The 26,005-nt window shown below is 52.6% G+C and overlaps 1 protein-coding gene across 1 annotated transcript in view; it reads left to right on the top strand.

Annotated features, from left to right (window-relative positions):
• The window catches only part of aspscr1 (ASPSCR1 tether for SLC2A4, UBX domain containing), a 51,631-nt gene that overhangs the window by 12,771 nt on the left and 12,855 nt on the right, over positions 1-26,005 (top strand). The window contains exons 5-13 of the mRNA XM_042318273.1: positions 13,326-13,383; positions 13,758-13,831; positions 14,512-15,058; positions 15,171-15,224; positions 15,440-15,579; positions 19,164-19,245; positions 19,422-19,488; positions 20,171-20,233; positions 23,380-23,432. Of these exons, the coding sequence (XP_042174207.1) occupies positions 13,326-13,383; positions 13,758-13,831; positions 14,512-15,058; positions 15,171-15,224; positions 15,440-15,579; positions 19,164-19,245; positions 19,422-19,488; positions 20,171-20,233; positions 23,380-23,432 (1,138 nt within the window). The remainder of the gene's footprint in view (positions 1-13,325; positions 13,384-13,757; positions 13,832-14,511; positions 15,059-15,170; positions 15,225-15,439; positions 15,580-19,163; positions 19,246-19,421; positions 19,489-20,170; positions 20,234-23,379; positions 23,433-26,005) is intronic.

Here is a 26,005-nt window from a genome sequence, read left to right as displayed (position 1 = left end):
TCTCCAGCCGCTCTCTACTCTCTCTACTCTCCAGCCGCTCTCTACTCTCTCCCCAGCCGCTCTCTACTCTCTCTCCAGCCGCTCTCTACTCTCTCCCAGCCGCTCTCTACTCTCTCCCAGCCGCTCTCTACTCTCTCTCCAGCCGCTCTCTACTCTCTCTCCAGCCGCTCTCTACTCTCTCTCCAGCCGCTCTCTACTCTCTCTACCGCTCTCTACTCTCCCCGCCTCTCTCTCTCTCTCTTCAGCCGCTCTCTACTCTCTCTCTCTCTCCAGCCGCTCTCTACTCTCTCTCCAGCTCTCTCTCCAGCCGCTCTCTACTCTCTCTACTCTCTCCAACCGCTCTCTACTCTCTCTACTCTCTCTCCAGCCGCTCTCTACTCTCTCCAGCCGCTCTCTACTCTCTCCAGCCGCTCTCTACTCTCTCTACTCTCTCCAGCCGCTCTCTACTCTCTCTCTCTCTCTCCAGCCGCTCTCTACTCTCTCCCCAGCCGCTCTCTACTCTCTCCAGCCGCTCTCTACTCTCTCTCCAGCCGCTCTCTCTCTCTCTACCGCTCTCCAACCGCTCTCTAGCCGCTCTCCCCTCTCCAGCCGCTCTCTACTCTCTCTCTCAGCCGCTCTCTACTCTCTCTCTCTCTCTCCAGCCGCTCTCTACTCTCTCTACTCTCTCCAGCCGCTCTCTACTCTCTCCAGCCGCTCTCTACTCTCTCTACTCTCTCTCCAACCGCTCTCTACTCTCTCTACTCTCTCTCCAGCCGCTCTCTACTCTCTCTCCAGCTGCTCTCTACTCTCTCTCCAGCCGCTCTCTACTCTCTCCAGCCGCTCTCTACTCTCTCCAGCCGCTCTCTACTCTCTCCAGCCGCTCTCTACTCTCCCCAACCGCTCTCTACTCTCCCCAACCGCTCTCTACTCTCTCTACTCTCTCTCCAGCCGCTCTCTACTCTCTCCCCAGCCGCTCTCTACTCTCCCCAGCCGCTCTCTACTCTCTACTCTCTCCAGCCGCTCTCTACTCTCTCTAGCCACTCTCTACTCTCTCCAGCCGCGCTCTAACTCTCTCCCCCAGCCGCTCTCTACTCTCTCCCCAGCCGCTCTCTACTCTCTCCTCCCCCAGCCGCTCTCTACTCTCTTTACTCTCTCCCCAGCCGCTCTCTACTCTCTACTCTCTCCCCAGCCGCTCTCTACTCTCTACTTTACTCTCCCCAACCGCTCTCTACTCTCCCCAGCCGCTCTCTACTCTCTCCCCAGCCGCTCTCTACTCTCTTTACTCTCTCCCCAGCCGCTCTCTACTCTCTCTACTCTCTCCCCAACCGCTCTCTACTCTCCCCAGCCGCTCTCTACTCTCTCTACTCTCTCCCCAACCGCTCTCTACTCTCCCCAGCCGCTCTCTACTCTCTCCCCAGTGGCTCTCTACTCTCTTCCAGCTCTTCCCCAGCTCTCTACTCTCTCCAGCCGCTCTCTACTCTCTCTCCAGCCGCTCTCTACTCTCTCTAGCTCTCTCCAACCGCTCTCTACTCTCTCTACTCTCTCTCCAGCCGCTCTCTACTCTCTCTCCAGCTGCTCTCTACTCTCTCTCAGCCGCTCTCTACTCTCCCCAGCCGCTCTCTACTCTCTCCAGCCGCTCTCTACTCTCCCCAGCCGCTCTCTACTCTCTCCAGCCGCTCTCTACTCTCTCTCCAGCCGCTCTCTACTCTCTCCAGCCGCTCTCTACTCTCCCCAGCCGCTCTCTACTCTCTCCAGCCGCTCTCTACTCTCTCTCCAGCCGCTCTCTACTCTCCCCAGCCGCTCTCTACTCTCTCCAGCCGCTCTCTACTCTCTCTCAGCCGCTCTCTACTCTCTCCAGCCGCTCTCTACTCTCTCCAGCCGCTCTCTACTCTCTCCAGCCGCTCTCTACTCTCTCCAGCCGCTCTACTCTCTCCAGCCGCTCTACTCTCTCCAGCCGCTCTCTACTCTCTCCAGCCGCTCTCTACTCTCTCCAGCCGCTCTACTCTCTCCAGCCGCTCTCTACTCTCTCCAGCCGCTCTCTACTCTCTCCAGCCGCTCTCTCTCCAGCTCTCTCTACTCTCCCAGCCGCTCTCTACTCTCTCCCAGCCGCTCTCTACTCTCTCTCCAGCCGCTCTCTACTCTCTCCAGCCGCTCTACTCTCTCCCAGCCGCTCTCTACTCTCTCCCAGCCGCTCTCTACTCTCTCCAGCCGCTCTCTACTCTCTCCAGCCGCTCTCTACTCTCTCCCAGCCGCTCTCTACTCTCTCCCAGCCGCTCTCTACTCTCTCCAGCCGCTCTCTACTCTCTCCCAGCCGCTCTCTACTCTCTCCCCTCTCTCCAGCCGCTCTCTACTCTCTCCAGCCGCTCTCTACTCTCTCTCCAGCTGCTCTCTACTCTCTCTCCAGCCGCTCTCTACTCTCTCCAGCCGCTCTCTACTCTCTCTCCAGCCGCTCTCTACTCTCTCTCCAGCCGCTCTCTACTCTCTCCCAGCCGCTCTCTACTCTCTCCCCTAGCCGCTCTCTACTCTCTCTCTAGCCGCTCTCTCTCTCTCTCCAGCCGCTCTCTACTCTCTCCAGCTCTCTCTACTCTCTCCAGCTGCTCTCTACTCTCTCCAGCCGCTCTCTACTCTCTCCCCAGCCGCTCTCTACTCTCTCTCCAGCCGCTCTCTACTCTCTCCCAGCCGCTCTCTACTCTCTCCAGCCGCTCTCTACTCTCTCCCCAGCCGCTCTCTACTCTCCCCAGCCGCTCTCTACTCTCTCTAGCCGCTCTCTCTCTCCCCAGCCGCTCTCTACTCTCTCCAGCCGCTCTCTACTCTCTCTCCAGCCGCTCTCTCTCTCCAGCCGCTCTCTCTCCCAGCCGCTCTCTACTCTCTCCCAGCCGCTCTCTACTCTCTCCCAGCCGCTCTCTACTCTCTCTCCAGCCGCTCTCTACTCTCTCCAGCCGCTCTCTACTCTCTCCAGCCGCTCTCTACTCTCTCCAGCCGCTCTACTCTCTCCAGCCGCTCTCTCTCTCCCCAGCCGCTCTCTCTCTCTCCAGCCGCTCTCTCTCTCCAGCCGCTCTCTACTCTCCCAGCCGCTCTCTACTCTCTCCAGCCGCTCTCTACTCTCCCAGCCGCTCTCTACTCTCTCTCCAGCCGCTCTCTCTCTCCAGCCGCTCTCTACTCTCTCTCCAGCCGCTCTCTACTCTCTCCAGCCGCTCTCTACTCTCTCAGCTCGCTCTCTACTCTCCTCCAGCTCTCTCTACTCTCTCTCCAGCCGCTCTCTACTCTCTCTCCAGCCGCTCTCTACTCTCTCCCAGCCGCTCTCTACTCTCTCCAGCCGCTCTCTACTCTCTCTCCAGCCGCTCTCTACTCTCTCCAGCCGCTCTCTACTCTCTCCAGCCGCTCTCTACTCTCTCCAGCCGCTCTCTCTCTCCCCAGCCGCTCTCTACTCTCTCTCCAGCCGCTCTCTACTCTCTCCCCAGCCGCTCTCTACTCTCCCCAGCCGCTCTCTACTCTCTCTCTCTCCAGCCACTCTCTACTCTCTCCAGCCGCTCTCTACTCTCTCTCAGCCGCTCTCTACTCTCTCCCCAGCCGCTCTCTACTCTCTCTCCAGCCGCTCTCTACTCTCTCCCAGCCGCTCTCTACTCTCTCCAGCCGCTCTCTACTCTCTCCCCAGCCGCTCTCTCTCCCCAGCCGCTCTCTACTCTCTCCAGCCGCTCTCTACTCTCTCCAGCCAGCCGCTCTCTACTCTCTCCAGCCGCTCTCTACTCTCTCCAGCCGCTCTCTACTCTCTCCAGCCGCTCTCTACTCTCTCCCAGCCGCTCTCTACTCTCTCCAGCCGCTCTCTAGCTCTCTCTCCAGCCGCTCTCTACTCTCTCTCTCCAGCCGCTCTCTACTCTCTCCAGCCGCTCTCTACTCTCTCTCCAGCCGCTCTCTACTCTCTCCAGCCGCTCTCTACTCTCTCTCCAGCTCTCTCTCTCAGCCGCTCTCTACTCTCTCTCCAGCCGCTCTCTACTCTCTCCAGCCGCTCTCTACTCTCTCCAGCCGCTCTCTCTCTCTACTCTCTCCAGCCGCTCTCTACTCTCTCTAGCCGCTCTCTACTCTCTCCAGCCGCTCTCTACTCTCTCCAGCCGCTCTCTACTCTCTCTCCAGCCTCTCTCTCTCTCCAGCCCGCTCTCTACTCTCTCCAGCCGCTCTCTACTCTCTCCCAGCCGCTCTCTACTCTCTCCCCAGCCGCTCTCTACTCTCTCTAGCCGCTCTCTACTCTCTCTCCTCTCTCCAGCCGCTCTCTACTCTCTCCAGCCGCTCTCTACTCTCTCTCTCTCTCCAGCCGCTCTCTACTCTCTCTCCAGCCGCTCTCTACTCTCTCCAGCCGCTCTCTACTCTCTCCAGCCGCTCTCTACTCTCTCTCCAGCCTCTACTCTCCAGCCAGCCGCTCTCTACTCTCTCTCCAGCCGCTCTCTACTCTCTCTCCAGCTGCTCTCTACTCTCTCCCAGCCGCTCTCTCTCTCTCCAGCTCTCTACTCTCTCCCCAGCCGCTCTCTACTCTCTCTCCAGCTGCTCTCTACTCTCTCTCCCCTCTCCGCTCTCTACTCTCTCTCCCAGCCGCTCTCTACTCTCTCCAGCCGCTCTCTACTCTCTCTCCAGCTGCTCTCTACTCTCTCCCCAGCCGCTCTCTACTCTCTCTCCAGCCGCTCTCTACTCTCTCCCCAGCCGCTCTCTACTCTCTCAGCCGCTCTCTACTCTCTCCCCTGCCGCTCTCTACTCTCTCCCCAGCCGCTCTCTACTCTCTCCCCCAGCCGCTCTCTACTCTCTCCAGCCGCTCTCTACTCTCTCCAGCCGCTCTCTACTCTCTCCAGCCGCTCTCTACTCTCTCTCCAGCCGCTCTCTACTCTCTCTCCAGCCGCTCTCTACTCTCTCCAGCCGCTCTCTACTCTCTCTCCTCTCTACTCTCTCCAGCTCTCTACTCTCTCTCCAGCCGCTCTCTACTCTCTCTCCAGCCGCTCTCTACTCTCTCCAGCCGCTCTCTACTCTCTCCAGCCGCTCTCTACTCTCTCTCCAGCCGCTCTCTCTCTCTCCAGCCGCTCTCTACTCTCTCTCAGCCGCTCTCTACTCTCTCCAGCCGCTCTCTACTCTCTCTCCAGCCGCTCTCTACTCTCTCTCCAGCCGCTCTCTACTCTCTCTCCAGCCGCTCTCTACTCTCTCTCCAGCCGCTCTCTACTCTCTCTCCAGCCGCTCTCTACTCTCTCCCAGCCGCTCTCTACTCTCTCTCCAGCCGCTCTCTACTCTCTCCAGCCGCTCTCTACTCTCTCTCCAGCCGCTCTCTACTCTCTCCAGCCGCTCTCTCTCTCCCAGCCGCTCTCTACTCTCTCTCCCAGCCGCTCTCTACTCTCTCTCCCAGCCGCTCTCTACTCTCTCTCCAGCCGCTCTCTACTCTCTTCCAGCCGCTCTCTACTCTCTCTCCAGCTCTCTCTACTCTCTCCCCTAGCCGCTCTCTAGCCGCCTCTCTCTCTCCAGCCGCTCTCTACTCTCTCCCAGCCGCTCTCTACTCTCTCTTTACTCTCTCCAGCCGCTCTCTACTCTCTCTCCCAGCCGCTCTCTACTCTCTCTCCAGCCGCTCCCTACTCTCTCCAGCCGCTCTCTACTAGCTCTCTACTCTCTCCCAGCCGCTCTCTAGCTCTCTCTCCAGCCGCTCTCTACTCTCTCCAGCCGCTCTCTACTCTCTCCAGCCGCTCTCTAGCTCTCTCCAGCCGCTCTCTAATCTCTCTCCCTAGCCGCTCTCTACTCTCTAATCCCAGCCGCTCTCTAATCTCTCTCCCTCCAGCCCTCTCTAAATCTCTCTCCAGCCGCTCTCTACTCTCTCTCCAGCCCAAATCTCTACTCTCTCCCCTTCCGCTCTCTAATCTTTCCAGCCGCTCTCTAGCTCTCTTCCTCCCTAATCCCAAATCTCTACTCTCTCCAGCCGCTCTCTACTCTCTCCAGCCGCTCTCTACTCTCTCCAGCCGCTCTCTACTCTCTCTTTACTCTCTCCAGCCGCTCTCTACTCTCTCTCTACTCTCTCTCTCTCTATCCTCTCTCTACTCTCTCCCCAGCCTCTCTTTACTCTCTCTACTCTACATGGTGTCTTTAGGAGCTCAATCTTTGCCCTGCTTTTGGCAGCCCCTTCACCCCCCTTCCTCCCTAATCCCAAATCCTTACCTAGCCCCTCCCTTCCTCCCTAATCCCAAATCCTTACCTAGCCCCTTCCTCCCTAATCCCAAATCCTTACCTAGCTCCTCCCTAATCCCAAATCCTTACCTAGCTCCTCCCTAATCCCAAATCCTTACATAGCCCCTCCCTTCCTCCCTAATCCCAAATCCTTACCTAGCTCCTCCCTAATCCCAAATCCTTACCTAGTCCCTCCCTAATCCCAAATCCTTACCTAGCCCCTCCCTTCCTCCCTAATCCCAAATCCTTACCTAGCCCCTCCCTTCCACCCTAATCCCAAATCCTTACCTAGCCCCTCCCTTCCTCCCTAATCCCAAATCCTTACCTAGCCCCTCCCTTCCTCCCTAATCCCAAATCCTTACCTAGCCCCTCCCTTCCTCCCTAATCCCACATCCTTACCTAGCCCCTCCCTTCCTCCCTAATCCCAAATCCTTACCTAGCCCCTTCCTTCCTCCCTAATCCCACATCCTTACCTAGCCCCTCCCTTCCTCCCTAATCCCACATCCTTACCTAGCCCCTCCCTTCCTCCCTAATCCCACATCCTTACCTAGCCCCTCCCTTCCTCCCTAATCCCACATCCTTACCTAGCCCCCCCCTTCCTCCCTAATCCCACATCCTTAACTAGCCCCTCCCTTCCTCCCTAATCCCACATCCTTACCTAGCCCCTCCCTTCCTCCCCCCTAATCCCACATCCTTACCTAGCCGCTCCCTTCCTCCCTAATCCCAAATCCTTACCTAGCCCCTCCCTTCCTCCCTAATCCCACATCCTTAACTAACCCCTCCCTTCCTCCCTAATCCCAAATCCTTACCTAGCCCCCTCCCTAATCCCACATCATCCCTAATCCCACATCCTCCCTAATCCCAGCCCCTCCTTCCTCCCTAATCCCACATCCTTACCTAGACTCTCCTTCCTCCCTAATCCCACATCCTTACCTAGCCCCTCCCTAATCCCACATCCTTACCTAGCCCCTCCCTTCCTCCCTAATCCCACATTCTTACCTAGCCCCTCCCTTCCTCCCTAATCCCACATCTTTACCTAGCCCCTCCCTATCTTTCTTAGGGCCCTATGAAATCAGCGTTGGGGAAGGGATCATGGAATCCAGACATTAAAACAGAATGTTATTGACTTTAGTAGGAAATCAACTGAATGTATAGAATTTATTACAACATTAATTAATTTGACAAAGTTTATCATAAGACATTAACAAAATACATCAGTGATTCCTATTTTCCTGAAACTTTCTGAAACAGTACCGAAGTGTGTGTGTGTGTGTGCGCGCGTGTGTGGTGTGTCTCTACATGTTGTGTGGCCGTTAGCGATGATGCTAATGATAGCCTTTTTCTGATAGAGATGAGACTAATGATAGCCTTTTTCTGATAGAGATGAGACTAATGATAGCCTTTTTCTGATAGAGATGATGCTAATGATAGCCTTTCCTTCTCTATCAGAAGAAGGTTTTCTCAAACCTTCTCATTTACAGTGCCTTGCGAAAGTATTCGGCCCCCTTGAACTTTGCGACCTTTTGCCACATTTCAGGCTTCAAACATAAAGATATAAAACTGTATTTTTTGTGAAGAATCAACAACAAGTGGGACACAATCATGAAGTGGAACGACATTTATTGTATATTTCAAACTTTTTTAACAAATCAAAAACTGAAAAATTGGGCGTGCAAAATTATTCAGCCCCTTTACTTTCAGTGCAGCAAACTCTCTCCAGAAGTTCAGTGAGGATCTCTGAATGATCCAATGTTGACCTAAATGACTAATGATGATAAATACAATCCACCTGTGTGTAATCAAGTCTCCGTATAAATGCACCTGTACTGTGATAGTCTCAGAGGTCCGTTAAAAGCGCAGAGAGCATCATGAAGAACAAGGAACACCAAGCAGGTCCGAGATACTGTTGTGAAGAAGTTTAAAGCCGGATTTGGATAGAAAAAGATTTCCCAAGCTTTAAACATCCCAAGGAGCACTGTGCAAGCGAAAATATTGAAATGGAAGGAGTATCAGACCACTGCAAATCTACCAAGACCTGGCCGTCCCTCTAAACTTTCAGCTCATACAAGGAGAAGACTGATCAGAGATGCAGCCAAGAGGCCCATGATCACTCTGGATGAACTGCAGAGATCTACAGCTGAGGTGGGAGACTTTGTCCATAGGACAACAATCAGTCGTATATTGCACAAATCTGGCCTTTATGGAAGAGTGGCAAGAAGAAAGCCATTTCTTAAAGATATCCATAAAAAGTGTTGTTTAAAGTTTGCCACAAGCCACCTGGGAGACACACCAAACATGTGGAAGAAGGTGCTCTGGTCAGATGAAACCAAAATTGAACTTTTTGGCAACAATGCAAAACGTTATGTTTGGCGTAAAAGCAACACAGGTCATCACCCTGAACACACCATCCCCACTGTCAAACATGGTGGTGGCAGCATCATGGTTTGGGCCTGCTTTTCTTCAGCAGGGACAGGGAAGATGGTTAAAATTGATGGGAAGATGGATGGAGCCAAATACAGGACCATTCTGGAAGAAAACCTGATGGAGTCTGCAAAAGACCTGAGACTGGGACGGAGATTTGTCTTCCAACAAGACAATGATCCAAAGCATAAAGCAAAATCTACAATGGAATGGTTCAAAAATAAACATATCCAGGTGTTAGAATGGCCAAGTCAAAGTCCAGACCTGAATCCAATCGAGAATCTGTGGAAAGAACTGAAAACTGCTGTTCACAAATGCTCTCCATCCAACCTCACTGAGCTCGAGCTGTTTTGCAAGGAGGAATGGGAAAAAAATTCAGTCTCTCGATGTGCAAAACTGATAGAGACATACCCCAAGCGACTTACAGCTGTAATCGCAGCAAAAGGTGGCGCTACAAAGTATTAACTTAAGGGGGCTGAATAATTTTGCATGCCCAATTTTTCAGTTTTTGATTTGTTAAAAAAGTTTGAAATATCCAATAAATGTCGTTCCACTTCATGATTGTGTCCCACTTGTTGTTGATTCTTCACAAAAAAATACAGTTTTATATCTTTATGTTTGAAGCCTGAAATGTGGCAAAAGGTCGCAAAATTCAAGGGGACGGAATACTTTCGCAAGGCACTGTAAGTGTTAACCACAAAGTACCTGGCAGAATGATGTCATTATATCATCAATCCAGAGGCCGTTTGTTTAGCAAAACTCTGCAATCACATGAGCACTACAGAAACATCACTAACCAAACATTTTACATTTCAGTAATTATCCAGAGTGACTTAGTTTGTATATTCATCTTATGATCGCTAGGTGGGACAACCACATCACAGTTAAAGTAAGACTCTGTCACAGCTGGGAAGCTGGTTCCACCATTGGGGTGCGAGGACAGAGAAGAGCTTGGACTGAGCTGCCCTCCTGTAGGGGTGGAGGAGACCAGAGGTGGCAGAACGGAGTGCTGGGGTTGGGGTGTAGGGTTTGAGCACAGCCTGAAGGTAGGGAGGGCCAGTTCCTCTTGCTGCTCAATAGGCAAGCACCATGGCCGTGTAGTGGACAGCGGTCTCTTAGTGTAGTGGACAGCGGTCTCTTAGTGTAGTGGACAGCGGTCTCTTAGTGTAGTGGACAGCGGTCTCTTAGTGTAGTGGACAGCGGTCTCTTAGTGTAGTGGACAGCGGTCTCTTAGTGTAGTGGACAGCGGTCTCTTAGTGTAGTGGACAGCGGTCTCTTAGTGTAGTGGACAGCGGTCTCTTAGTGTAGTGGACAGCGGTCTCTTAGTGTAGTGGACAGCGGTCTCTTAGTGTAGTGGACAGCGGTCTCTTAGTGTAGTGGACAGCGGTCTCTTAGTGTAGTGGACAGCGGTCTCTTAGTGTAGTGGACAGCGGTCTCTTAGTGTAGTGGACAGCGGTCTCTTAGTGTAGTGGACAGCGGTCTCTTAGTGTAGTGGACAGCGGTCTCTTAGTGTAGTGGACAGCGGTCTCTTAGTGTAGTGGACAGCGGTCTCTTAGTGTAGTGGACAGCGGTCTCTTAGTGTAGTGGACAGCGGTCTCTTAGTGTAGTGGACAGCGGTCTCTTAGTGTAGTGGACAACGGTCTCTTAGTGTAGTGGACAGCGGTCTCTTAGTGTAGTGGACAGCGGTCTCTTAGTGTAGTGGACAGCGGTCTCTTAGTGTAGTGGACAGCGGTCTCTCAGTGTAGTGGACAGCGGTCTCTCAGTGTAGTGGACAGCGGTCTCTCAGTGTAGTGGACAGCGGTCTCTTAGTGTAGTGGACAGCGGTCTCTTAGTGTAGTGGACAGCGGTCTCTTAGTGTAGTGGACAGCGGTCTCTTAGTGTAGTGGACAGCGGTCTCTTAGTGTAGTGGACAGCGGTCTCTTAGTGTAGTGGACAGCGGTCTCTTGGTGTAGTGGACAGCGGTCTCTTAGTGTAGTGGACAGCGGTCTCTCGGTGTCTCGGTCTTTTAGTGTAGTGGACAACGGTCTCTTAGTGTAGTGGACAGCGGTCTCTTAGTGTAGTGGACAGCGGTCTCTTAGTGTAGTGGACAGCGGTCTCTTAGTGTAGTGGACAGCGGTCTCTTAGTGTAGTGGACAGCGGTCTCTTAGTGTAGTGGACAGCGGTCTCTTAGTGTAGTGGACAGCGGTCTCTTAGTGTAGTGGACAGCGGTCTCTTGTAGTGTAGTGGACAGCGGTCTCTTAGTGTAGTGGACAGCGGTCTCTTAGTGTAGTGGACAGCGGTCTCTTAGTGTAGTGGACAACGGTCTCTTAGTGTAGTGTAGTGGACAGCGGTCTCTTAGTGTAGTGGACAGCGGTCTCTCAGTGTAGTGGACAGCGGTCTCTCAGTGTAGTGGACAGCGGTCTCTCAGTGTAGTGGACAGCGGTCTCTCAGTGTAGTGGACAGCGGTCTCTCAGTGTAGTGGACAGCGGTCTCTCAGTGTAGTGGACAGCGGTCTCTCAGTGTAGTGGACAGCGGTCTCTCAGTGTAGTGGACAGGGGTCTCTCAGTGTAGTGGACAGCGGTCTCTTAGTGTAGTGGACAGCGGTCTCTTAGTGTAGTGGACAGCGGTCTCTCAGTGTAGTGGACAGCGGTCTCTCAGTGTAGTGGACAGCGGTCTCTCAGTGTAGTGGACAGCGGTCTCTTAGTGTAGTGGACAGCGGTCTCTTAGTGTAGTGGACAGCGGTCTCTCAGTGTAGTGGACAGCGGTCTCTCAGTGTAGTGGACAGGGGTCTCTCAGTGTAGTGGACAGCGGTCACTTAGTGTAGTGGACAGCGGTCTCTTAGTGTAGTGGACAGCGGTCTCTTAGTGTAGTGGACAGCGGTCTCTTAGTGTAGTGGACAGGGTCTCTCAGTGTAGTGGACAGCGGTCTCTTAGTGTAGTGGACAGCGGTCTCTTAGTGTAGTGGACAGCGGTCTCTCAGTGTAGTGGACAGCGGTCTCTCAGTGTAGTGGACAGCGGTCTCTTAGTGTAGTGGACAGCGGTCTCTTAGTGTAGTGGACAGCGGTCTCTTAGTGTAGTGGACAGCGGTCTCTCAGTGTAGTGGACAGCGGTCTCTTAGTGTAGTGGACAGCGGTCTCTTAGTGTAGTGGACAGCGGTCTCTTAGTGTAGTGGACAGCGGTCTCTTAGTGTAGTGGACAGCGGTCTCTTCCTGGTGATCACTGACATTAAAGGGTAACTACACCCAAAAATCTACATTTCTTCTATTTTCCCCAGACCTTAAAAGTGGTCTTCTGATGTGGTTTAAGCCTCGTTGTGGACTGAACATCCAACGTAGTTGTTTTTGAAATCGGAAACCTGGAAAAGCAACGCGGAGAAAACAGAATTTAGGAAAGAAAGTCAACGGAATTACGCAAATAAATGACATTTACTCTCTGTGATGACATCATCATTTACTAGGGCCCTACTCTCTGTGATGACATCATCATTTACTAGGGCCCTACTTTCTGTGATGACATCATCATTTACTAGGGCCCTACTCTCTGTGAGACCAGCTGTCTGTCCGTCACCCCTTTCGTCTTCTCTGTGATGACATCATCATTTACTAGGGCCCTACTCTCTGTGAGACCAGCTGTCTGTCCGTCACCCCTTTCGTCTTCTCTGTGATGACATCATCATTTACTTGGGCCCTACTCTCTTTGATGACATCATCATTTACTTGGGCCCTACTCTCTTTGAGACCAGCTGTCTGTCCGTCACCCCTTTCGTCTTCTCTGTGATGACATCATCATTTACTAGGGCCCTACTCTCTGTGAGACCAGCTGTCTGTCCGTCACCCCTTTCGTCTTCTCTGTGATGACATCATCATTTACTTGGGCCCTACTCTCTGTGATGACATCATCATTTACTTGGGCCCTACTCTCTGTGAGACCAGCTGTCTGTCCGTCACCCCTTTCGTCTTCTCTGTGATGACATCATCATTTACTTGGGCCCTACTCTCTGTGAGACCAGCTGTCTGTCCGTCACCCCTTTCGTCTTCTCTGTGATGACATCATCATTTACTAGGGCCCTACTCTCTGTGAGACCAGCTGTCTGTCCGTCACCCCTTTCGTCTTCTCTGTGATGACATCATCATTTACTAGGGCCCTACTCTCTGTGAGACCAGCTGTCTGTCCGTCACCCCTTTCGTCTTCTCTGTGATGACATCATCATTTACTAGGGCCCTACTCTCTTTGAGACCAGCTGTCTGTCCGTCACCCCTTTCCTCTTCTCTGTGATGACATCATCAATAAATCTTTGCCACGGAAGCTTCCAGAATGAATGTCGGCTCCGGTCCGCCCGGGAATCTGGGGGAACAACAAGCCAGGGAGAAGTTACTGTGTTTAGGAGACGACCTGCATTGATACAGTTATGGTTCAGTGGTTTTTAATGGAGACACACACACACCAAACACACACACCAAACACACACACACACACACACACACACCGCACACACACACCGCACACACACACCACACACACACACCACACACACACACCACACACCACACAAACACAGTTGCTCACACGTAGACTCACTTAACACCAGACAGGTGAGACCACCCAGGTGTGTGTTTGTTTTGAATCACAGAATCCCTATTTTGTTCTCTCTCCTCCTCCTCTCACTCTTCTTCTCTCTCCTCCTCCTCTCACTCTTCTTCTCTCTCCTCCTCCTCTCTCTCTTCTTCTCTCTCCTCCTCCTCTCTCTCTTCTTCTCTACAGAGCATCTGAGTTGTCTGAATCAGGTTCCACTCCTGTCTGTGTTTACATGAGAGATGAGGTATGGTATCTCCTTCTCTCTCTCCATCTGTCTGTGTGTGTTGATCAGAGTGTGATGAGGACATTGATACGGGGGGGTGGGGTGTTGATCAGAGTGTGATGAGGACATTGATACGGAGGGGTGGGGTGTTGATCAGAGTGTGATGAGGACACTGATATGGGGGGGGGGTGTTGATCAGAGTGTAATGAGGACATTGATACAGGGGGGTTTATCAGAGTGTAATGGGGACATTGATACGGGGGGTGTTGATCAGAGTATAATGAGGACACTGATATGGGGGTGTTGATCAGAGTGTAATGAGGACACTGACACGGGGGGGGGGGGGTGTTGATCAGAGTGTAATGAGGACATTGATACTGGAGGGGTGTGTTTAGGTGAGTGGTGAGGCAGCTCTAAAGAAGGCCAGTCTGAAGTCTCTGGGACTCACAGGAGGAAGTGCCATAGTCAGGTTGGTTCCTCCTCAACATATCCACAACATATCCACAACATATCCACAACATATCCACAACATATCCACAACATATCCTCAACATATCCACAACATATCCACAACATATCCACAACATATCCACAACATATCCACAACATATCCACAACATATCCACAACATATCCACAACATATCCACAACATATCCTCAACATATCCTCAACATATCCACAACATATCCACAACATGTCCAGAACATGTCCTCAACATATCCACAACATGTCCTCAACATGTCCTCAACATATCCTCAACATATCCACAACATATCCTCAACATATCCTCAACATGTCCTCAACATATCCTCAACATATCCACAACATATCCTCAACATATCCTCAACATATCCACAACATATCCTCAACATATCCACAACATATCCTCAACATATCCTCAACATATCCTCAACATATCCACAACATATCCTCAACATATCCTCAACATATCCTCAACATATCCTCAACATATCCTCAACATATCCTCAACATATCCTCAACATATCCTCAACATATCCACAACATATCCTCAACATATCCTCAACATATCCTCACCATTACAGCAGACATTAATGCACTGCCACTGATTGGGAAGGGTGGTGGTGATGAGTATGTAGATGATGTCGTTCCTCTCTGCCGTTCTACAGGTTTTTACTGAAGAAGACCAAATCGCCAGGCAACGGAGACGATGACGGCATGGAGGCGGCTTCCACGGCGACAGATCCCGTCGCCAAGGAAACCAAGCCCCGCCCTTTACCCCCCGTCGGACTGCCTCCCTCACAACCAGAGCGCGCAGCGCTGCCTTCAATCAAAAAGGAGAGCCCTGACAGGCCGGTTGAGACTGCGGATGCCCCCGTCCACGTCCCCTCGGCTGCTGGCAGCACACTTCCTGGCAAACAGGAAGCGGAAGTGGTTACAAACTCCCAAATTGCGGTGCGGCCTAAAAGCAGTCCCTTCGGGGGAGTGAAGAGGGAGGAAGAGGGGGATGGAGAGAGGGCAGGACCATCTGGTCAGTGCGCTGTCCATCCTTCCTCCTCTTCCTCTCCTCCCTCCGCTCCCTTCATCCCTTTCTCTGGAGGGGGTCAGAGGCTGGGGGGGCCGGGGGTGAGCGGTGTAGGAGCATCATCATCATCACCACCATCAATGGTTGGCGGGCCGCCCAAAGCCAAGAAATCTAAACCCAACAACGCCAAGGTGAGACCTGTAGGTCCAACCCAACGTCTTCTCAATGTACTCTGTTGATCTATGTGAATAGATACATGAATGATAGATGGTATGTTCTAGATGTTCTGTTTCTATCTCTCAGCGCCAAGCCAGTGCCAAACAGGATGACTGGGCCGTGGTAGAGGAGGTTCTGCAGGTACCGTTGATGGGGGTTGATGTTGTTCTGATGGGCTGAACGGACCATGTCATGAACGAAACACTTCCATGGAGAAATCCCAGTCTTTTACTCAGAGGCCTGTTGAGAGTCTCCCCTATTGTTTATGTAGAAACCTAGTCAGACAGATACACATTTCTACTGTTGTCATGTCTGCAGCCGTTGAGAAGCCTCACCTCTCTCTGTCTCCTCGACAGCCGGTGGACAGGGAACCCCTGATCTACCACATGGACTCTGGGGCGCATCGCTACGGCAACGAACAGGACTTGCCAGACGAGTTCTTTGAGGTGACTGTGGACGACATCCGCAAACGCTTCGCTCAGCTGAAGAGTGAGAGGTGGGACTGAGGAGAGAGGAGAGGAAGAGGAGAGACTGAGACAGAGAGAGGGGAAGAGGAGAGACTGAAAGAGGAGAGACTGAGACAGAGAGAGGGGAAGAGGAGAGGAGAGACTGAGAGAGGAAGAGGAGAGGAGAGACAGAGAGGAAGAGGAGAGACAGAGAGAGGAAGAGGAGAGGTGGAACTGAGGAGAGAAGAGAGGAGAGGAGAGAGAGACAGAGAGACAGAGAGAGGAGAGGAGAGACTGAGAGACTGAGAGAGAGGAAGAGGAGAGGAGAGACAGAGAGGAGAGGAGAGACTGAGAAAGAGGAGAGACTGAGAGAGAGGAGAGAGAGACAGAGGAGAGGAGAGGAGAGGAGAGACAGAGAGAGGAAGAGGGGAGGAGAGACAGAGAGAGGAAGAGGGGAGGAGAGACTGAGAGAGGAAGAGGGGAGGAGAGACAGAGAGAGGAAGAGGGGAGGAGAGACAGAGAGAGGAAGAGGGGAGGAGAGACAGAGAGGAGAGACTGAGAGAGAGGAAGAGGGGAGGAGAGACTGAGAGAGGAAGAGGGGAGGAGAGACTGAGAGAGAGGAAGAGGGGAGGAGAGACAGAGAGAGGAGAGACAGAGAGAGGAAGAGGGGAGGAGAGACAGAGAGGAGAGGAGAGACAAGAGAGAGGAAGAGGGGAGGAGAGACTGAGAGAGAGGAAGAGGGAGGAGAGACTGAGAGAGGAAGAGGGGAGGAGAGACTGAGAGAGGAGAGACAGAGAGAGGGAGAGGGGAGGAGAGACTGAGAGAGGAAGAGGGGAGGAGAGACTGAGAGAGGAAGAGGGGAGGAGAGACTGAGAGAGGAAGAGGGGAGGAGAGACTGAGAGAGAGGAAGAGGGGAGGAGAGACTGAGAGAGGAAGAGGGGGAGGAGAGACAGAGAGAGGAGAGACTGAGAGAGAGGAAGAGGGGAGGAGAGAGACTGAGAGAGAAGAGGGGAGGAGAGACTGAGAGAGGAAGAGAGGAGGAGAGACAGAGAGGAGAGACAGAGAGAGGAAGAGGGGAGGAGAGACTGAGAGAGAGGAAGAGGGGAGGAGAGACTGAGAGAGAGGAAGAGGGGAGGAGAGACTGAGAGAGAGGAAGAGGGGAGGAGAGACTGAGAGAGAGAAGAGAGGAGAGACTGAGAGAGGAAGAGGAGAGGAGAGACAGAGAGAGGAAGAGGGAGAGGAGAGACTGAGAGAGAGGAAGAGGAGAGGAGAGACTGAGAGAGAGGAAGAGGAGAGGAGAGACAGTCATTTAGCAGACACTCTGATCCAGAGAGACTTACAGTTAGTGAGTCATTTAGCAGACACTCTGATCCAGAGAGACTTACAGTTAGTGAGTCATTTAGCAGACACTCTGATCCAGAGAGACTTACAGTTAGTGAGTCATTTAGCAGACGCTCTGATCCAGAGACACTTACAGTTAGTAAGTCATTTAGCAGACACTCTGATCCAGAGAGACTTACAGTTAGTGAGTCATTTAGCAGACACTCTGATCCAGAGAGACTTACAGTTAGTGAGTCATTTAGCAGACACTCTGATCCAGAGAGACTTACAGTTAGTGAGTCATTTAGCAGACACTCTGATCCAGAGAGACTTACAGTTAGTGAGTCATTTAGCAGACACTCTGATCCAGAGAGACTTACAGTTAGTGAGTCATTTAGCAGACACTCTGATCCAGAGAGACTTACAGTTAGTGAGTCATTTAGCAGACACTCTGATCCAGAGAGACTTACAGTTAGTGAGTCATTTAGCAGACACTCTGATCCAGAGACTTACAGTTAGTGAGTCATTTAGCAGACACTGATCCAGAGAGACTTACAGTTGGTGAGTCATTTAGCAGACACTCTGATCCAGAGAGACTTACAGTTAGTGAGTCATTTAGCAGACACTCTGATCCAGAGACTTAGTTAGTGAGTCATTTAGCAGACACTGATCCAGAGAGACTTACAGTTAGTGAGTCATTTAGCAGACACTCTGATCCAGAGACTTAGTTAGTGAGTCATTTAGCAGACACTCTGATCCAGAGAGACTTACAGTTAGTGAGTCATTTAGCAGACACTCTGATCCAGAGAGACTTACAGTTAGTGAGTCATTTAGCAGACACTCTGATCCATAGAGACTTACAGTTAGTGAGTCATTTAGCAGACACTCTGATCCAGAGAGACTTACAGTTAGTGAGTCATTTAGCAGACACTCTGATCCAGAGAGACTTACAGTTAGTGAGTCATTTAGCAGACACTCTGATCCAGAGAGACTTACAGTTAGTGAGTCATTTAGCAGACACTCTGATCCAGAGAGACTTACAGTTAGTGAGTCATTTAGCAGACACTCTGATCCAGAGAGACTTACAGTTAGTGAGTCATTTAGCAGACGCTCTGATCCAGAGACACTTACAGTTAGTGAGTCATTTAGCAGACACTCTGATCCAGAGAGACTTACAGTTAGTAAGTCATTTAGCAGACACTCTGATCCAGAGAGACTTACAGTTAGTGAGTCATTTAGCAGACACTCTGATCCAGAGAGACTTACAGTTAGTGAGTCATTTAGCAGACACTCTGATCCAGAGAGACTTACAGTTAGTGAGTCATTTAGCAGACACTCTGATCCAGAGAGACTTACAGTTTAGTGAGTCTTTCTCCAGACACTCTCCCAGAGAGACTTACAGTTAGTGAGTCATTTAGCAGACACTCTGATCCAGAGAGACTTACAGTTAGTGAGTCATTTAGCAGACACTCTGATCCAGAGAGACTTACAGTTAGTGAGTCATTTAGCAGACACTCTGATCCAGAGAGACTTATAGGAGCGACGAGGGTTAAGTGCTTTGCTCAAAGGCACATTGACAGATGTTCTTATCTAGGCTGTTTGGGGATTCAAACCAGCGACCTTTCGGTTACTACTGGCCCAATGCTCTTAACGGCTTGGCTACGTGTCATGAGCAGATCTGGGGTCAGTTTTGACATCCTGGATTTGGTGAGTTAGGATAACCCAATGTCATGTATAAACAAACGTAAGAAGAGCAGATCTGGGGTCAGTTTTGACCTTCTAATGGTTAAGGTCTGAAAGCAGTCAGTTAGGGAACTTCTATATGGGTTTATATATATACTCAAATTACAGTATGCCAATGACTTAATTAGACGCTTTGGGGAGAGACTGTGGGGAATGCTGGGAAACGTTGCTGTGTGGTATGTGCGTGCGCCTGATTGGTTCTTTATGATGTCTTCTTCAAAAGAGATGTCTGCCTCCCCCGTTCTCTGTGTGACACCACACAGATTATCAAGGCTAGAATTACGTTGACCACAGTGATCTAACACACACACACACACACACACACACACACACACACACACACACACACACACACACACACACACACAAAAAAAGTCAACTGTAAATCATCTCTCTTGCTCTCTCCTCTCTCTCTTTCTCTCTCCCTCTCCTCTCTCTCCTCTCTTTCTCTCTCCCTCTCCCATCTCTCTCCTCTCCTCTCTCCCATCTCTCTTCTCACCTCTCTCTCCTCACCCTTCTCTCACCTCTCCCCCCTCTCCCTCTCCCCTCTCTCTCTCCTCTCTCCCTTTAGGAGGGTACTAGAGGAGGCTCCTCTGATGACTAAAGCTCTGAGAGAATCTCAGATGAAGGATAAGATGGACAGATACCCCCGAGTGAGTTGTGTGGGTGAATGTGTGTTCGCCCGTGTGTGTGTACCCTTGAATTTCTCCTACATTTACATGGAATCGACCACTAACCTGGAGGTGGATGCCAATAGTGATCCTAAATCTGTTACTACAGTAACATTAGCAATATAATAATGTGTGTGTGTGTGTATGTGTGTGTCCAGGTAGTTCTGAGGGTCCAGTTCCCTGACAGATGTGTTCTACAGGGATTCTTCAGACCTCTAGAGACAGGTAGATCTCTCCCTCTCTCTTTCTCTCTCTCTTCCTCTCTCCCTTTCTGTCTCCTTGTATTAGTAACTATGTGTTGACTCTAGAGACAGGTAGATCTCTCTCTCTTCTCTCTCTCTTCCTCTCTCCCTTTCTGTCTCCTTGTATTAGTAACTATGTGTTGACTCTAGAGACAGGTAGATCTCTCCCTCTCTCTTTCTCTCTCTCTTCCTCTCTCCCTTTCTGTCTCCTTGTATTAGTAACTATGTGTTGACTCTAGAGACAGGTAGATCTCTCTCTTTCTCTCTCTCTTCCTCTATCCCCTTTCTGTCTCCTTGTATTAGTAACTATGTGTTGACTCTAGAGACAGGTAGATCTCTCTCTTTCTCTCTCTCTTTCTCTCTCTCTTCTCTCTCCCTTTCTGTCTCCTTGTATTAGTAACTATGTGTTGACTCTAGAGACAGGTAGATCTCTCTCTTCCTCTATCCCCTTCTGTCTCCTTGTATTAGTAACTATGTGTTGACTCTAAAGACCGGTAGTTGATATCTATCTGACATTAGAATCACACTGGAACCATAGAGATGTGATGGAATAACCATTAGAATCACACTGGAACCATAGAGATGTGATGGAATAACCATTATAATCACACTGGAACCATAGAGATGTGATGGAATAACCAGGTGGTTTTCAACTGTCCGTCCAGTTGCTGCTCTGAGGCACTTTGTGAAGAGCCACCTGCAGGACCCCCAACTACCCTTCTACCTGTGTGAGTATCGTCTCTCTCTCGCTCCGTCTCTCTCTCGCTCCGTCTCTCTCTCTCTCGCTCCGTCTCTCTCTCGCTCCGTCTCTCTCTCGCTCCGTCTCTCTCTCGCTCCGTCTCTCTCTCGCTCCGTCTCTCTCTCGCTCCGTCTCTCTCTCGCTCTCTCTCTCGCTCCGTCTCTCTCTCGCTCCGTCTCTCTCGCTCCGTCTCTCTCTCGCTCCGTCTCTCTCTCTCTCTCTCTGTCTCTCTCTCTCTCGCTCCGTCTCTCTCTCTCTCGCTCCGTCTCTCTCTCTCTCTGCTCCGTCTCTCTCTCTCTCGCTCCGTCTCTCTCTCTCTCGCTCCGTCTCTCTCTCTCTCGCTCCGTCTCTCTCTCTCGCTCCGTCTCTCTCTCTCTCTCTGTCTCTCTCTCTCTCTCTCTGTCTCTCTCTCTCGCTCTGTCTCTCTCTCTCTGCTCTCTCTCTCTCTCTCTGTCTCGCTCTGTCTCTCTCTTGCTCCGTCTCTCTCTCTCTCTCGCTCTCTCTCTCGCTCCGTCTCTCTCTCTCTCTCTCGCTCCGCTCTCTCTCGCTCCGTCTTTCTCTCTCCGTCTCTCTCGTCTCTCTCTCTCTCTCGCTCCGTCTCTCTCTCTCGCTCTGTCGCTCTCTCTCTCTCTCTCTCTCGCTCTGTCTCTCTCTCTCGCTCTGTCTCTCTCTCTCTCTCGCTCCGTCTCTCTCTCGCTCGTCTCTCCGTCTCGCTCCGTCTCTCTCTCGTCTCTCTCTCGTCTCGCTCCGTCTCTCTCCGTCTCTCTCTCTCTCTCTCGTCTCTCTCTCTCTCTCGCTCCGTCTCTCTCTCTCTCTCTCTCTCTCCTCGTCTCTCTCTCTCTCTGTCTCTCTCTCGCTCCGTCTCTCTCTCGCTCCGTCTCTCTCTCTCTCCGTCTCTCTCTCTCTCTCGCTCCGTCTCTCTCTCTCTCTCTCTCTCTCCGTCTCTCTCTCTCTCTGTCTCTCTCTCTCTCCGTCTCTCTCTCTCTCCGTCTCTCTCTCTCTCTCTCCGTCTCTCTCTCTCTCTCAATCGTCTCTCTCTCTCTCCGTCTCTCTCTCTCTCTCTCTCTCTACTGAAACAAATATAAAGTCAGGGGAGGGACGCTCCGTCTCTCTCTCTCCGTCTCTCTCTCTCTGTCTCTCTCTCGCTCCGTCTCTCTCTCGCTCCGTCTCTCTCTTTCTCCGTCTCTCTCTCGCTCCGTCTCTCTCTCGCTCCGTCTCTCTCTCGCTCCGTCTCTCTCTCTCTCCGTCTCTCTCTCGCTCCGTCTCTCTCTCGCTCCGTCTCTCTCAGGGGAGGGGACCGTCTCTCTCTCGCTCCGTCTCTCTCTCGCTCCATCTCTCTCTCGCTCCATCTCTCTCTCTCGCTCCATCTCTCTCTCTCTCGCTCCATCTCTCTCTCTCTCGCTCCATCTCTTTCTCTCTCCATCTCTCATCTCTCTCAATCAACTTTATATACTGAACACAAATATAAAAGTTACATGCAACAATTTAAACGATTTGAGTCACAGTTCATATAAGGAGATCAGTCAATTGAAATACATTTTAGGCCCTGATCTCCTAGAGCTCAGGTCAGGGGGAGGGACAGCCAGGAGTCCTGAGGCATGGCCCTAGAGCTCAGGTCAGGGGGAGGGACAGCCAGGAGTCCTGAGGCATGGCCCTAGAGCTCAGGTCCTCAGGGGGAGGCATGGCCCATGGCCCCTAGAGCTCAGGTCCTCAGGGGGGGGAGGGACAGCCAGGAGTCCTGAGGCATGGCCCTAGAGCTCAGGTCCTCAGGGGGAGGGGAAGGGACAGCCAGGAGTCCTGAGGCATGGCCCCTAGAGCTCAGGTCCTCAGGGGGAGGGACAGACAGGAGTCCTGAGGCATGGCCCTAGAGCTCAGGTCCTCAGGGGGGGAGGGAAGGCCCTAGAGCAGACAGGAGTCCTGAGGCATGGCCCCTAGAGCTCAGGTCCTCAGGGGGGGAGGGGAAGGGACAGACAGGAGTCCTGAGGCATGGCCCTAGAGCTCAGGTCCTCAGGGGGAGGGACAGCCAGGAGTCCTGAGGCATGGCCCCTAGAGCTCAGGTCCTCAGGGGGAGGGGACAGGGAGTCCTGAGGCATGGCCCTAGAGCTCAGGTCCTCAGGGGGAGGGAGGGACAGCCAGGAGTCCTGAGGCATGGCCCTAGAGCTCAGGTCCTCAGGGGAAGGGACAGCCAGGAGTCCTGAGGCATGGCCCTAGAGCTCAGGTCCTCAGGGGGGAGGGACAGCCAGGAGTCCTGAGGCATGGCCCCTAGAGCTCAGGTCCTCAGGGGGGAGGGGAAGGGACAGACAGGAGTCCTGAGGCATGGCCCTAGAGCTCAGGGGAAAGGGGGAGGGACAGCCAGGAGCCCTGAGGCATGGCCCTAGAGCTCAGGGGAAGGGGGAGGGGAAGGGACAGACAGGAGTCCTGAGGCATGGCCCTAGAGCTCAGGTCCTCAGGGGGAGGGACAGACAGGAGTCCTGAGGCATGGCCCTAGAGCTCAGGGGGAAGGGGAGGGGGGAGGGACAGCCAGGAGTCCTGAGGCATGGCCCCTAGAGCCCAGGTCCTCAGGGGGAGGGGAAGGGACAGACAGGAGTCCTGAGGCATGGCCCTAGAGCTCAGGTCCTCAGGGGGAGGGGACAGACAGGAGTCCTGAGGCATGGCCCTAGAGCTCAGGTCCTCAGGGGGAAGGGACAGACAGGAGTCCTGAGGCATGGCCCTAGAGCTCAGGGGAAAGGGGGGGAGGGACAGCCAGGAGCCCTGAGGCATGGCCCTAGAGCTCAGGGGGAAGGGGGAGGGACAGACAGGAGTCCTGAGGCATGGCTCTAGAGCTCAGGTCCTCAGGGGGGAGGGACAGCCAGGAGTCCTGAGGCATGGCCCCCCTAGAGCTCAGGGGAAAGGGGGAGGGACAGCCAGGAGTCCTGAGGCATGGCCCCTAGAGCTCAGGTCCTCAGGGGGAGGGGAAGGGACAGACAGGAGTCCTGAGGCATGGCCCTAGAGCTCAGGGGGAAGGGGAGAGGGGAGGGACAGCCAGGAGTCCTGAGGCATGGCCCCTAGAGCTCAGGTCCTCAGGGGGGAGGGACAGACTGGAATCTCTCCATCTCTCTCATTTTGGATGTAAAATTATCCTTTCCTCTCTTCCAGTCATCGCTCCTCCTAAAACCATTCTGGAGGACCCAACAGCCACCCTCTTCCAGGTAAGCCCCCCCCCCTACAGGTAAGACTCTCCATGTCTCTAAAGAACAGAATGAAATTGGACTGGTAAACTGTATTTATTGTTGATCCAATCAGTGTAAAGTATTAATTTGGGTTCTAGTGGGTTTGAAACAGCATGGAGACATGAACCCTACACAATAATAACGCAACACAAGGAATTCTCATGTGCTTTAGAAAAATACATCTCTCTCTCTGTCGCTCTTTTCTCTCCTGTCCTCCTCCTCCTCTCTCTCTGTTGCTCTTTTCTCTCCTGTCCTCCTCCTCCTCCTCCTCTCTCTGTTGCTCTTTTCTCTCCTGTCCTCCTCCTCCTCTCTCTGTTGCTCTTTTCTCTCCTGTCCTCCTCCTCTCTCTGTTGCTCTTTTCCCTCCTGTCCTCCTCCTCCTCTCTCTCTGTTGCTCTTTTCTCTCCTGTCCTCCTCCTCCTCCTCTCTCTGTTGCTCTTTTCTCTCCTGTCCTCCTCCTCCTCCTCTCTCTGTTGCTCTTTTCTCTCCTGTCCTCCTCCTCCTCTCTCTCTGTTGCTCTTTTCTCTCCTGTCCTCCTCCTCCTCCTCTCTCTGTTGCTCTTTTCTCTCCTGTCCTCCTCCTCCTCTCTCTGTTGCTCTTTTCTCTCCTGTCCTCCTCCTCCTCTCTCTGTTGCTCTTTTCTCTCCTGTCCTCCTCCTCTCTCTCTCTGTTGCTCTTTTCTCTCCTGTCCTCCTCCTCCTCTCTCTCTGTTGCTCTTTTCTCTCCTGTCCTCCTCCTCCTCTCTCTCTGTTGCTCTTTTCTCTCCTGTCCTCCTCTCTCTGTTGCTCTTTTCTCTCCTGTCCTCCTCCTCTCTCTCTGTTGCTCTTTTCTCTCCTGTCCTCCTCCTCCTCTCTCTGTTGCTCTTTTCTCTCCTGTCCTCCTCCTCCTCTCTCTCTGTTGCTCTTTTCTCTCCTGTCCTCCTCTCTCTCTGTTGCTCTTTTCTCTCCTGTCCTCCTCTCTCTCTGTTGCTCTTTTCTCTCCTGTCCTCCTCCTCCTCTCTGTGTCCATTTTCTGCCCTACTGACCTTCACCACTGTTTGATCTGGTGTGAGGAGAGAGAGAGGGAGGGAGACAGAGGGGGAGGGAGAGATGGGGGTTGTGAAGGGGGGGCAGTATTTGATGTGTGAGGTTGCAAGGGTTAGATTCACAGGGAGTGTAGAGATCGCCACGATTACACCCTTAGAAGTACACACCAGTATAGAGAGAGATTCTGGAGCCATCTCACTCACTCACACACACACAGACAGACAGACAGACACTTCAATGACTTTGTGTGATGTCACAGAAGGAATGTTTCCCATCCCAGCAGCCCTCTGATAGCAGCCCTCCCCTCTATCTCCCCTGCCTATGGAGACGTCCAGGGTCTAAGGGAGCATGTTGTGCCCAGGGAGAGAGTGGTGGAATGTCTGTTATCCCATTGCTACACATTGTTTCTTGTTCAAAGAGTCTCTAATAATAGTCATTAACAGCTCAGTCCATAATAGAAACCAGAAGGACTAGAGGGAGGAGGAGGGAGAGAGGTAGAGAGAGGGGAGAGGGGTAGGTAGGGGGTGGGGAGAGGAGTAGGTAGGGGGTAGGGAGAGGCCAGAGGGAGGAGGAGGGAGAGAGGTAGAGAGGGGAGGGGGAGGTAGGGGGTGGGGAGGGGGTAGGGGGGGTAGGGAGAGGCCAGAGGGGGTGGGGAGAGGCCAGAATGGGGGTGGGGAGAGGCCAGAATGGGGGTGGGGAGGCCAGGCCAGAGGGGGTGGGGAGAGGGAGGCCAGAGGGGGTGGGGAGAGGCCAGAGGGGGGACTGGGGAGACGACAGAGGGGGTAGAGAGAAGACAGAGGGAGGACTGAGGGTAGAGGGGGAGAGAGGTAAAGAGAGGACAAGAGAGGACAGAGGGGGTGTAGAGAGAGGACTGAGGACAGAGGGGGATAGAGAGAGGACTGAGGACAGAGGGGGGGGTAGAGAGAGGACTGAGGACAGAGGGGGTAGAGAGAGGACTGAGGACTGAGGGGGTAGAGAGAGGACTGAGGACAGAGGGGGTAGAGAGGACTGAGGACAGAGGGGGTAGAGAGGACTGAGGCCAGAGGGGGTAGAGAGAGGACAGGAAAGGACTGAGGACAGAGGGGGTAGAGAGAGGACTGAGGACAGAGGGGGTAGAGAGAGGACAGAGGGGGGGCTGAGGACAGGAAGGACTGAGGACAGAGGGGGTAGAGAGAGGACAGAGGGGGTAGAGAGAGGACAGGAAAGGACTGAGGACAGAGGGGGTAGGTAGAGAGGACTGAGGAAAGAGGGGGTAGAGGGGGACAGAGGGGGAGGGGGTAGAGAGAGGACAAAGCGGGAAGGACGGCAGGGAGAGAAGGTTTTGGGGCTGTGTCTATCCTCAGCAGACAGCACTATAGATATTTTTAACGGTCTCTCTGTCTACCTCTCTCAGGTAAACAGTAGAGTCAGAATAATAACTTAACTCTGTCTGTTTTCACCCTGTAATCACCAGTCTGTCAGTCATTACAGCCATCGGCACCATTTAAACCTTTCACTTTCAGGGCTTGTGATTCGGGGGTTGTTGTTTG

This window comes from Oncorhynchus tshawytscha, unplaced genomic scaffold (assembly GCF_018296145.1).
Source record: "Oncorhynchus tshawytscha isolate Ot180627B unplaced genomic scaffold, Otsh_v2.0 Un_contig_4324_pilon_pilon, whole genome shotgun sequence".
Taxonomy (NCBI): Eukaryota; Metazoa; Chordata; class Actinopteri; order Salmoniformes; family Salmonidae; genus Oncorhynchus; species Oncorhynchus tshawytscha.
The sequence above is the reverse complement of the archived record's forward strand: the minus strand, read 5'-3'. Positions and strand labels throughout refer to the sequence as shown.